Genomic DNA, 13168 nt, shown 5'->3' with positions numbered 1-13168 from the left:
TTCTCAGAGTCCATAGTCTCTCATGGTTCGTCTCCCCCTCCAATTTCCCCCCCTTCATTTTTCCCTTCCTGCTATCTTCTTCTTCTTCTTTTTTTTTTTAACATATAATGTATTCTTTGTTTCAGGGGTACAGGTCTGTGATTCAACAGTCTTACACATTTCACAGCGCTCACCATAGCACACACCCTCCCCAACGTCTATCACCCAGCCAACCCATCCCTCCTATTTTTTTGACTGTCTTTAAAATTTAAGCATATTCTATTACAGGGATCAAGGGCAGGCTGCCCAAAATGTGCTACTTTGGCATATTGAGTTCCTTAAATAAAATTTATTTAAGAGACAGTGAGAAGGACATTCAGACCCTCCTCTGTTCCCCTGAAAGCCGCAAATAAATCTCCCATGTGAAAGGTACCCTTCCTGTACCAGGAGTTAAAGAGACATCCTTATCACCAAAGATAGGAAATTTAGAGCCAAGAAGGCTGTATAAACCACCCTTGTTCCTTTTTACTAATTTACTACCGCAGCCCAAATTCCATTTAGAATTCCTTACTAATTGAAGGTTCCAAAGTTAAGTTTTCTTTGTCCTGTCAATTCCTTATGGATTTATGGTCTCTGTCTAAAACGTATAAAGGCTGCCTGCATTGGACATTCTTTAGGTCTCAATTGCATAATTGGGCTTCCATGCTCATGTAATAAAACTGGTTTATTTTCTCCTGTTAATCTATCTGATGTAAATTTAATTCTTAGCCCAGCTAGAAGAACTCTGGAGCAGGAAAAATTTCTTCCTCCCCTTCACCTGACACAGCAGAATAAACTTCTACTGGACATTGGCTCTGAAGATTCAGCAGCTTTGAGATCTTGGGACCTATGACATAAAACCAGAAGGTAAGACTTCTTATGTCAGCCTCCTGAAATCTCTGTCTGTGGGGTCAGATGGAGTGAGAAGGGGGAGATTTTTATTCTCTCTAAACTTAGCAGATAAAGTATTGGAACTAGTTCCTAGGGCTTAGGGACTCTTGGTAAAAATTTGGTAGAGTACCCTTGGGTTACTGATCCATTTCCTCCCAGAGATGGTCTTTGTTTTTCTTTGCTTGTCTTTTATGCCATTTGTCATTAAAACAAAAACAAAAACAAAACCAAACCCACCATAGGGCAGAATGCAGGCATGGACCCTATAAGCCAACTGTTGAGACTGGCTTCACAGACGAGTGGATTCAATGATTCTCATCAGACCAGTGTCTATTTAGACAAACTTTGTTGTGGGCTAATGTGCATATGAGGTAAAGGCTATTGCTACGGAATGTGTTGGAAGCTAAAGCTACAGAGTTGGTGGGCATGAGTGGAGCACTTAAAAGCTGTTAGAGCATTCACCACCTGACCCAAAGGCTCCCGTGTTAGGATAAGTTGGTCACGGAATGGATTAGATTGACACTAGGTCACCCAGAAACCTCAAAAAAAAAAGTCCTGTGCGATGAAATACACTATAAAACACACAATCTCTAACCCTGTGGCACATCCCTCCTAGGTATTAGCATGGCTCCAAAAGATCCAAGGCTGAGCTAAAGTTGTTAATGTGTACATAAGAGAAATAGGATGAGGTTTTTCCTTTTTGTCTTGTTCTGTGTCAAAGAGCTTGACTTTGTGATTAGTGAGAGTATTCCCTGTGGTCTTCACCATTGGGGAGGGTGCCCTTACCGGGATGCACCTTGGTGGCCAGTCAACTAGAATGGGGATCTGAGACATATATTATTAAGCAGCACTCTCTTTGTCCAGCCCTGCCAGCGCTCAGGAATCTGTTATAAGAGGTCCCAGCCCACAAGGGACCTTTGTTGTCTCAACCTTTGTTGCTTATTAGTGCTGCAAGTCCCATTCCAGTACTGCCTGCCTAGTGTCACAGATTAGCTAGTCTGTGCCTGGAGGGGTCTCCCATTTGTGGGAGACTGGAGATTCCATATATTCTCACCACTTGTGCAACGGTGGTCTTTGCTCTCTTACACTATTTTTGGGAGTAAACTTTTGGATCATAGAGAAAATGACGTTTTACGTCTCATGTAGACTTAATTCTTAGCCCAGCTAGAACAGAACAGAACCTTGGACTACGGAAAATTTCTTCCTCCCCTTCACTATTGACATTCCGTTATAGAAGATGAGAATTTATTTTATTCTCTGTGCATACAAATTCCTTCCTCACCCTTGTCTTTCCAGTCTAATTATATTATAATTTGGAATTAGATCAATATATGTTTTACGTTTCCATGACTATGTAAATATTATAGGTAGTTGACCCACACAGTGTACTATATAATTACATTTACTTTTACAAAATTTTTTTGTTCTCTGGAATTAACTTCATGTTTTTTTTTTTCACTTGCATAGCTTTCTAGAAACCCATGTTGTCCATCTCTCAACACTAAGGACTTATTCTTCATTAAAGTTCAAACACACCAGACTTTTTATTAGCCTCATCTTCTTGGGAACAGTTCACTCAGGAGACTATGGTGTTGACTACAGTTCTTCAGGTCATTGTCCTCACTTCTAGGTTTTGGATTCCTTCACTGATTGTGAATGACAGGGGTAAACTCTGGATAAGTGAGGTTGTACTTGTGTAGAGAATGCTAAGGGTTTTCTAACGTTTGATACAGAGGATTTTCCTAGCAATCTCTTCTCTGGGATGAAGAATTTTCAGTAGGTGCCGTGTGAGTATCAGCATTAGCTTGTTAACTTTTCTGTCTTCTCATCTCTCTTTTTCATTTCCTTTGTAAGGATATCAATTTCCTTAGCACAAGATTCTGTAAAAGACTTATTAACATTTTCTCAAATTTGGGGTAAGGCAGCAATATTTTCTTCCCACATAGCACAAAATACTGCATCAATAGCCAGTTTTGGAAAGATATTGCTGGTGGCATTAAGATTGGCACAACACTTTTGGGAATAGATTTGCCAATATACAAAAGAATGATAAAAATCATCATTCCTCTGCCTTTGCAATTTCAGTGTAGGAATACATTGTAAGGCAATAATCCGAACATGGGCAAAGTTGTATGTAAGAAGAGTCAAAGTGGTGTTATTTGTAGGAGCAAGACCTTGGAAACAATATAATGTCAATTAACAGGGGAATGGCTCAATGAATTAGGGAATATATACTTTGCCTTTACATATATGTTATATGCAAATACATACTACAAATAAAGATAAAATAAGGATAATTTGTCCAGGTTTACTGTGATTATAACTATATAAAACATACACATTGAGAACTGAAACTACCCCATACAGCTGTTGTTTGCATGAATAGGACTCCATATTCCAGTGTTCATAAGCGTAAGTTTACTCTACAACGCATCTCTTGGAGAGGCAAATAACTTTATTGTTCATAATAGGAACTTCTCAACAGATCTTATCAAATTATCAGAAAGCATCAACTGACAGTTATAGCCTAAGACTTTTTGAAACCCTCAACCCAAAATTCTCGCCTTGCTATTTCCATCAAATCCGAACACTTATATCATGACGTTTACCCAGTCTTAATGCCTGCTCATTGAAAGTAAGTCCCACCTTAAACAAAACTCCAAAATTTCCATAAAATCGGATCTTGCCCTTCCCTCCCTGAGACATGACCAAAGCTCTATAGAGGTGTGGCGCTCTCATTAGTGGCAATGAGTCAGCCCTGTATTATACTTAGGGAACCACACTCAGCAATGTAGAAAAACTGTGCAATAAATATATGTAGAAACAAACTGAAAGGGATGTGTAAAAATAATAGTTATGTTAGGGGATTGGAATTTGGTCAATTTTTCAAGTCTTTTTTATGATATTCTTATGTAATGAGGGCAAGGCTTATTTCAATCAATAAGAATTCATTCTGGTACGGCCACATTTTAATATGTAAAGATCAAATAAAGGCAAAGCTGTGCAACTTGTTATTCTCTTCATTGTGTTTTGTAGAACAATCAATAACAATTTAGAGAGAAGACTACTTAGGTAGGAAGCAGAGCTATTCATATTGTAATTACGCTTGTAGAATCGAAATACTTACGGGCTCTGTTGTAATGAAAATGATCCAAATGCTCTAAAATCACTTTTAGTTAATGTTGAGAAACAATCAGGAGGACATTGACTATGGCCTTTAAATGGGTTTTGGTAGTTAATGGGATGGAGGCTTCAGACAATGGCTTGCTTAGCATTGAGTTACATAAAATGTTGTAAATCTAACACAGCATAGACACATCTCACAAAATTAAACGCCAGCTTCTGTTAACAGAAATCTTGTAGTCGATGGGTTTTCCAGTGTTTGTTTCCCATCTTTTTATGAAAATCAGGGAGAAAAGCTGGCCTGCGTGCGGGTAGAGTTTGTCAGAGTTGACAAAGGCAGTTTCCTTTGTATGCCTGGCAGTTATCTGTCTTGTGTCAAGTTTTCCAATGTAAACAAACCTGGATGGTTTTAGTATTTTTTTGAGAGAGCGTGCACACACGCACACCAACATGTGGCGGGGGGGGGGAGGGAGGGGGGAGTAAAAGGGGTGGGGAGGGGCAGAGAGTAAGGGAGAGAGAATCCCAAGCAGGTTCCATGCCCAGCACGGAGCCCAACGGGGGTGGGGGGGGTGGGGAGGGCTGGATCTCAGGACGCCAAGACCATGACCTGAGCCAAAACCAAGAGTTGGACACTCAACTGACTGAGCCACCCAGGCGCCCCAATGGCTTGACTTTTTAAAACAGCTCTGGTTAGGTTAATTAACAATCCACCGCCCAAGTAAATCTTACTTCTCTACTGGTAGTAACCAATAGCATTACCTTTTCAACTTTTTTTCTCTAAGGCATAGATAAGCTTTGTCGGGAGAAGTGCCATCAACCAAGGCAAGACAACACCAAAACAGGATCTATCAACAAAGGAGTCTAACAATTTCACTAAGATATGACCAAGAGATTTATGCAGCTTCTGTTCCAGGTAAAGACACACTGATAACAGGAATAAAGACAGTTATATTAAGATTAATCAGGTAATTTTATTAAATATTTACCATTCAGCAGCAACCAACATGAACATCTGAGCTAAAACAGAATCTTTTGAAATGTTCTATATAGCTGCTTCAGAAATACACACACATGATAAATTGAACTCTTCATTGCCAAAAAACTTTTTTAAAAAAATGGCGTCAAGAGCAAATAACACTGATTTATACAGTGCCCAAGCACTAGTCAACAATCTATTAAATTACAAAGGAAAAGGAAATCAAAGAAGCTTTGTTACCTTATGCATGTCAACTTATTTAAATGGAAGGCTTTACTTCTTTAAAGCAACAGGAATATGGAGCTTCCTATGTGTGTGTGTGTATATTTTTAAGAATGTGATTACAAACACAAAGTGTTATCATCAAAAGCAGAAGCTAGTTCCAGAAATTTCCGGCTGCAAAACTTGTAAGATACAAAGCTAAAATTCATATGTTCCTTTTCTCAATAATGAATACTTCCACTAAACATAAATATTTTAACATATATTAATTTTTCTGACATTCAAAATTGTAAAGTCAATATGGCAGAATTATTGTTAAAAGCACATATGTACAAATATTCTTTTTCCATACATAAAGTATTTGGCATAATTATAACAATCATACTGCATCCACAACTGTTTGCTTTTATTCTTACTTTTTTTTTTTACACATAATGGTATCTCTTATTAAAATTAACCAGTTATGTACAAAAATACTTGAACATTTATTATAGAAAACCTCTGTAACCAGCCTCAACAGCGTATACCTGCTGAATGGTTTCATTAAGAGAATATAAAAAGTGGTCACTGCCTTCCAGGTAAGCTATCAACAAAAACAAACACTTAAGGTTAAACTAAAATGAGCTTCCCAACAAAAGAGGGAAAATATTTAACAGTATGATTTAAAATACAGTTCATATTTATTGTCAATTGAGTGTTATAAACAGTCAGTAAAAGAAAAAAACAAAGATACAAAATACATTACTACATACAAGGTGCTTTTTTTCCCCTCTTCCGCAACTGGGGCATTAGCATCCCTCTCTAGATCTGAGATGCTGCGTAGCAATACTCAAGCCAGAGGGGTCTACGGCCATCTTACCCTTCAAAAAACAGGATCAGCTAAGAAGCCAAGCTCTGGTAGGAGCTTGGAGAGTTGTGAAGAATTTTCTATTTGGTGCAGGATTGAAAGTTAATGCCCTTACCTTTTGAAAGTCCTTTTGCCATTTAATCATGCTAATATATTTTCTCTAAGGTTTTTTTTCTTCATTTACGCTATTGATTTAATACTGTCCTGTATTGATTCCTGAATTCTTGTTAATGGGACACATTAATTTGTGCCTATTTAACACGTGAACATCTGCTCTTCTTCAATGACAAATGCTGCAGAGGAAACTATCAAGTACGGAAGCACAAGATTCAAGTAAACATTTCTCCCGGGGTCTTTTGCTTAGTCTAGCCGACTGGAACTCTGAAAGTAAATTGCACCTTGAAAAGAAATACAGTAGATACCATGACGTCAGGGTACTAAAGGATTTACCAACCGATTCACAAAGTAGAGTTTTAAGAAAGTAGACAGTGGTCAAATGTCAAAAGCAACCTTAAAGAATTATTTTGTTTCAAGAACAAAATAACTTGCAGTCCTACTCCTTGCAACCCCTTAAGTATATTGTCTAAGTAGCCTGCTTTAACTTGTAATTCTGCTGATGTGCACTGATCAGTCTGTTCACGGAAAGAGCCAGAAATCTCCCCTTATTTACAGAAGTCTTCTAAAGTAAGGACCATTGTGTTAGGCTGTGCATTGACTTAGTAAGCTTTCTCGGAGTATCAAGTATTCAGTAAAAAGTATACAACAACATCACGCGCCATATTGTTCGACAATATCCTATTGGTTTTAAGATGAAACTATATAAAAAAGGTGAACGTAAAAAGATACAAAAGAAGTCTTTAACACTATTTACCACTTTCAAACGAAGAGACATTGTAAGGAAAGTCAGCCATACTTCATGTAACGTCTGGCGCTTGAGATCAGTAACTTAATATTGTGCAACATATTAATAAGCAAGTTTTAATTCCATTCATTGAAAGACAAATCTGAGTAAGTTATTAAAGTGCCTACACTAAACGTCTCCTCGTCATACTGCCTGCCTATCCTCTTGTAAACGGCCGGGACTCGTCGTCGCCGGGGACTTGCAAAAGGACTCATAACTGCGAGACCTTGCGGGGCAGGGGCCTGGGCCGCGGGCCGGGCTCAGTCCTCCGGGTCCCGTTCTCCAGGTGGCCGGGCCGCGCCGCCAGCGGCTTGGGGGGCAGCGCGGGCGGCTCGGCCGTGACCGGGATGGAGAGGCTGTGAGGTAGCGGGACGGGCCGCCGCAGAGTCCGCTCGTACACGCTGTAGGGCGGCGGCGTTTTGCTCTCCTTGCGCCCCGGCTCGTCCGGCCCGCTGTAGCTCGGCCTCGGCCCCGGCGCTGGCGCCGACTGTTCGTTCACCTGATTTTCGAAGCCTGAGGTTTCCGAGGTGCTACACCGGCTGAGAGAAGAAATCCCACTGCTGTAGCTGCCTGACAGGACGGGCGAGTTGGAGATCAGTCCTGGGGAGTGGTACTCCACCGGAGAGGGGGTGAAAGACTGCACGGAGCCCTGCTGGAAGGGAAGGGGGCGGGGGGAGAAAAGCCGGAGGGGAAGGAGACACGGCGGAGTCATCAACACTGTCCCGGGCTGCACGTAAACCTCCCAGATCCATGAACTCAAGCCCTCATCCCTGCTGCTTGGAATGGGACTGTATCTGGAGCCAGGGCCTTGAAAGAGGGGGGTACCTTAAAGGGAGGCCTTTCGGGTGGGCCCTCATCTGATCTGACCTTATAGGAAGAAATCTGGGTACAGAGGCACCAAAGGTGGGCAAAGACCCTGTTAGGGCAGAGAGAGAAGGCGGCCATCTGCAAGGCAAGGAGAGGGGCCGCGGGAGAAACCCAGTCTCCCGACACCTTGTTTTTGGATCCTGTAGCCTCCAGAACTGTGCGAAAATCCCTTTCTGTTGTGGAAGCCACCCAAACTGTGGTGCTGGCTGGACTAATGCAAACACCCAGCATCAGACTGGAGGCCGTGTCATTCTCCGCAGCAAGACGGACCTCAGGCATTCACCTGCCTTTCACTCCGTTTACCTCGCTGCCCATTTTACTCCTTATTTTCAGGACAAAACAAGGCTAGCAGTAATCAGGAAGAAAATTCAGAGGTATATAATTAGTCCCATCATTTGAGAGGGAACCAGCAGAAACAACAACAGACAGCCTTGGGAGTGCCATTTCCCCCTTCTAGTTCAGCAGGGATGGGGTCAGAACTGGAGGACAGGAGCCAGGGCAGTCTAACAGGGGTGTGTGTGGGGGGGTGTGTCCTACCAAAGACCTCAGGAGGAGGAGTGAGGCACCCTAGGCTTGCACTAAAGTTCTCTGCCATTCCAGACCGGTGAGCCGAAGAAGCGGCACATGGGCAGCTCTCAGGCTCTAGGTTGAAATGGGACCTGTTTCATCTGGCATGTTTTTTAAAAACCTGACTTGGTTACTAAGTTTTTAAAATAGGATGATTTCTCATAAAACCCCAGATTTTTGGCATTTGATAAAAAAACAAGAAGTTCTATCAACAAGGGCTTGCTTTCTCTTAATGGAGATAATCTTTTGAAACTGAGCAGGGCCTTTCCCCTGGAGATGGGGCATGAATTCTCCAGCTTCCTTCGCTCATGCACATTAGCTGTCTATTCAGTTGGCATCTGAGTTTGCTACTTCCCTGACTGGCCTCCTATGGAAAAGGAGCCCTAAGTGATGCTCCATGTGAGGAGGGTTCTACTGGGAGATGTCGCATCCTATGTACTCCTTGAGTGCATTCAAAGCAGAGTAGCATGTTACAGTCTTAATGATCAAGAAAATGAAAGGACGTTGCAGCCCAGGGTTTTCTAAACTTACCTGAGTACAGACCATTTTTTCATTTATCATGATGACCTATAAAACTACGTTCTATGGCACACATTTTGTGAAAGGTTATCCTAGACTAACTCTACCTTGGTCTCTCTTTTTAAACAAAATAATGCTGGGAAACACAAATAAATTCATTTAGCAGGAGCCTAAAATTCAGCGTCGCCAATTAAGAGAGCCAAATTCACTGCTGTTCACTGTGAACAGTTAGACCGCAAGCTTAAAATAAGGCAGGTAAGCTCAGTCTTCTCCACAGGATTAACTCCATCATTTAACTGCTGAAAAAACAAAGTTAAGGCAATAAACTTCATCCTAGGCCTAGCAAAGCTCGTAACTTGGTAGCAGTGTGCCCTCTAATGTAATGCAGGAGTCATAACAGAAATATTCCATTCATTTTCTCTCCAAGCCCCATTTGTATAGATATGCCTACAGGGCTACACCTGGCCAGTTAGAACATCACCGGCTCTGCAGAGAGAGAAAGTATATACCACCTTGCTAAATGGGACTGTTTGGTAGCTACTTGAATATTTTTATCCCTTCAGTTCTTTTTACAGAATCAATCTCTAAGACTTACTACTCTGCAAAATCAAGCTGGAAAATGCAGATGGTAATTGCATAGCAATATGTGGGAGCTCCTTGCGAGTAAGGCTAAATGTAAGATGTGGAAACATCATGTTGCTTCCTTTCCCATCACATCAACGTGACAGTCTATGGCTTCTAGAACGAATGCAGTCACGTGTACGTTATGATTAACAGCTGCATTGCAGAATGACAGAAAAACTAGCAAATAATTTGCACTCTCCAGCAAATTTCTGCATCAGAAACGTTGGCAATGCATATGAAATCACACTTCTTTGCAATTTTCTCCATTTTGGGGCTTTTGTTTTCCAGATTCTCAGTTTCTATCAGCAACTATCCTTAGCAACACAGATGCATCGGATCACAACCTGCCCCTATGTGTTTTTAGAAGCTAATTTGTCTTTTTCACATTAGCTAGAAATACCTCCTCAACAAAAAGGACACGGAGCATGTAAACCCTCACTCAGATACAAAATCATTCTTTTAACACTCACTTGAACCCCATATTTGCCTCTGGTTCAGCAGCTCTGAACACCAATGCCTATAGGTACTGACAATCCTTGCAGCCAGTCTGATTCAATTTGGATAGAGACTAAATATTATTCTTTACGTTCATGAGGGATTTTGTATGTTTAGAGATGTTAAATAGCTTATGTCTACCTATCAATTTAAACGTCTCACCTTTAAAGCTTTTCAATTTGTTTCCTAGAAAATTTTTAATTCATTTTACTGTCGTATTTTTCATGATCAAGTATATATCTCTAATGTAAATGAAAATGTTGGTATAAAACATTAAAGGAGGAAAAAGTTGGGTTTGACTTTATCAAATGGTTGGGGCTGACAGAAGCAAAAAGGCACAGGAGACCATTTACTAGGCTTGTTGATGGAGTTTTTCAATTTGTTTTTTTCTTTTTCCTTTTTTGATGTCCCTGAAACCAAAAGACCAGACTGAAAACATCCTAGGAAATACAGTGGGACCATATTTCTTTCCTAATTCAGTGTATATACAGATTCTAGTCCGGACATTTTCACTGCCACTATTTGGGAAATGAAGCTAATAATCCGAACACAAATGGCTCTGATGGAGGACGCTCCCTGAAAGGAAAGCCTAGTGTTTTCTTACTAATCTTCCTTCACCCCTTCTTTAGATGTTCTTTGCCTGGTATGTACCTATGAAAGCAGCTCAGTGATGTACCAGGGATGAATCGTAAGGAAAGAAGGAATGTGGGGACAGTCTCTCGCCTGAGTCTAAATATGAGTCAGTACCTTCAACGGAGATCTCCCAGCAGGTGAGGGGGACACGGACGTTGTATGTCTTGCTGGTGAAGCTGTGAACAGAGAGAGGAATGCTTTGAATTGAGAAAAACCAGAAGGTTCACTATCTGCACATGCCCTCTGTGTACAACCCCATACAGATGGTCCAGTGCCTAAAGACCTCCTAGGCAAGGGGGGTAGAGGAGAAACTAAATGATGCCTGTCCAAAACAGACTCCTCATCAAGACATGGGAGAATTAGTGAAAAGTCACCAGCGCATACATGATGCTATACAGAAGTGACAGGAGCTCGAACTGGTCCAATATCCCATTTCCTAGAAGTCCAGATGCTTTTCCACTGCCTGATCTGTTTCAAAAGGTGCTTTTCGGTGTGAGGTGCCAGGGAGAAGGCTTTGGAAAATAGCTGCTGACTTTGGTCTGAGCAACAAGGAGACCCACACCATCTAGGCTGGTTAGAAGGGGTCCATGAGCATAAATTGACACCAGCCTCCCCTTTCACTCCCCAGCACTCCCGGAATAGAAAACCCTTGGCCACATCCAAACAAGAAGAGAAGTTTTCCATTTCCCTCCCTCATGCTTGTACTCAGGTCTTCCTTTTGTCCCTGGGGGATGAGGGGGGGTTGGTGGTCGTGGTAGTGCTCTATGGATTTCATCGTTATGGCAAAGAAGTGCTGTCTGTTTCTCCCCCTGGGTTTTCAAGCCCTACAGCTGGGAGGCGGCATGTGATGGCGCTGCTCTGTGTGCTTGGGGGTCAGGGGTCCAGCCCCCTGAAACACAGCCATGCACACGGAAAGCTGCTGTGACACAGTCAACACGGTGAGGATAAGCCAGATTTCCCAATTCCACCTACAGAGGTTTCACTGAGTTCAGGGTTTGTTGCTCTGTGATCAGCTGCCCTTCTCCCAGCTGCCAAAGTGAGGTTTGCAACTCTTAAGAAAACCAGAGAGAGGCTGAAGGAAATACAGACAGACAGTTACGGATCTCCCGACAGTGACCACGGATGATGATGTGAGGACAGACCAGGAGAGCAATCAGTGCAGAAGGGAGGGCAGCCCTGCCAGGTGAAAGTGGGAGAGGAGAGGTCACCTGCGTGCTCTGGGTGCTAGCTAGCGCACCGGGGGGAGTGGCCCTCTGCGGCCACGTGGGGGTGTGTAGCCCCTGCCACTTTCAAACACCAGGGTTCCTTCTAGCCTGTCAGTTGCGGGGGTGGATGACAGAAGAAAGTCCTATGTGAGTGGAGAGACACACGCTGACTGGGAACCGTATTCCTGCCACTGCTGTGTGTGGCAGAAGCCGAAGTTTACTGCCACTTAGGCTCCTCGTCCTCCTGACAAAGGCATTCCGTGACCCCACCACCGTGGACTCCACAGCAGCCCTTGCAGCCACAGTCTGTCCACAGAGCTGTTTCTCTAGAAAGGCATTCTCCCCCATAGACCTAAAAGAGTGCCATCACTATCCTTGCCTCCAAGTTTGACTGGGCCTAGGATCTTAACTACCATCGATATTACTGTTCCTCTGAAAATGCCATTCAAGTTTCTGACACGACTGATACAACCAGTTTAAGCTGGAGACTCCTTGAATATCTGCACAGCCTGAATAGATACAAACTACTTGGCTGATGAATCTTAACCATCTCGGGCCACAGTAGTATTCTGATGTGGGTTATCGAGGAAGCCTGGTTATTTCTTGTTCTGTTGAAAAATCTCACATGCTTTTCAAAACCTATTGGTGACTTTTAGCTTTGACCAGTATAGAACAAACTGGGTAGCACACAGTTTGTTTTTTTTTGTTTTTTAAAAGAGAAAGTCAGTAAAAATAGAAAACAAAGATGAGATGCTAAAATACAACAAATGAAACCTGAATGAGCAACCCAGAAAAATCCGTGAAGAAATGATGTCATGTTTTCTCTTGCTTTTAGGCCAGTTGTACTGGTAAAGCTCCAAAACCACTCTAGATGTGTGCAAATGTTGAAAAGACTCTCCCCATCACCAAGATAGGCAGAGTCAGCAGGGTAGGTCTTAAAGACTATACCATATCAAAGTTACCAAGGTCACCAAGCAAATGGCTTATTCAGTTGGAAAGGGGGTCTGTTATTGCTATAAACTCATAAAGTTTCTTAAGAATTTTCAGTGGTTCTCAAAATCTAGAAAGGTTTGGTAAAATATCAACTCTAGGGCCTTATCCGGGAAATGGTCATCTTCTGATTCAGTAGGTCTAAGATTAGGCCTGAGAATTCGCTTCTTATGGGCTCCTGGGTGGCTCAGTCATTAGGCACCTGCCTTCGGCTCAGGTCATGGTCCCAGGGTCCTAGGATCGAGCCCCACATCGGGCCCCCTGCTCAGTGGGAAGCCTGCTTCTCCCTC

General features: G+C 42.3%; 1 protein-coding gene across 6 annotated transcripts in view; it reads right to left on the bottom strand.

The window, feature by feature from the left end:
• Positions 1–4978: 4978 nt before the first annotated feature.
• The window catches only part of DOCK4 (dedicator of cytokinesis 4), a 417063-nt gene continuing 408873 nt past the window's right edge, over positions 4979–13168 (bottom strand). For 4 of the 6 annotated variants that reach the window (XM_081800230.1, XM_081800233.1, XM_081800234.1 and 1 more), the window contains 2 exons: positions 10798–10859; positions 4979–7630 (listed from right to left, as the gene is read on the bottom strand). In XM_081800230.1, coding sequence (XP_081656356.1) covers positions 7190–7630; positions 10798–10859 — 503 coding nt within the window. In that variant the 3' untranslated portion in view covers positions 4979–7189. The remainder of the gene's footprint in view (positions 7631–10797; positions 10860–13168) is intronic. The other 2 variants (XM_081800232.1, XM_081800235.1) reach the window with 1 other exon arrangement.

Source organism: Leptonychotes weddellii, chromosome 12 (genome assembly GCF_054177405.1).
Source record: "Leptonychotes weddellii isolate Sample4059 chromosome 12, ASM5417740v2, whole genome shotgun sequence".
NCBI classification, from domain to species: domain Eukaryota; kingdom Metazoa; phylum Chordata; class Mammalia; order Carnivora; family Phocidae; genus Leptonychotes; species Leptonychotes weddellii.
The sequence above is the reverse complement of the archived record's forward strand: the minus strand, read 5'-3'. Positions and strand labels throughout refer to the sequence as shown.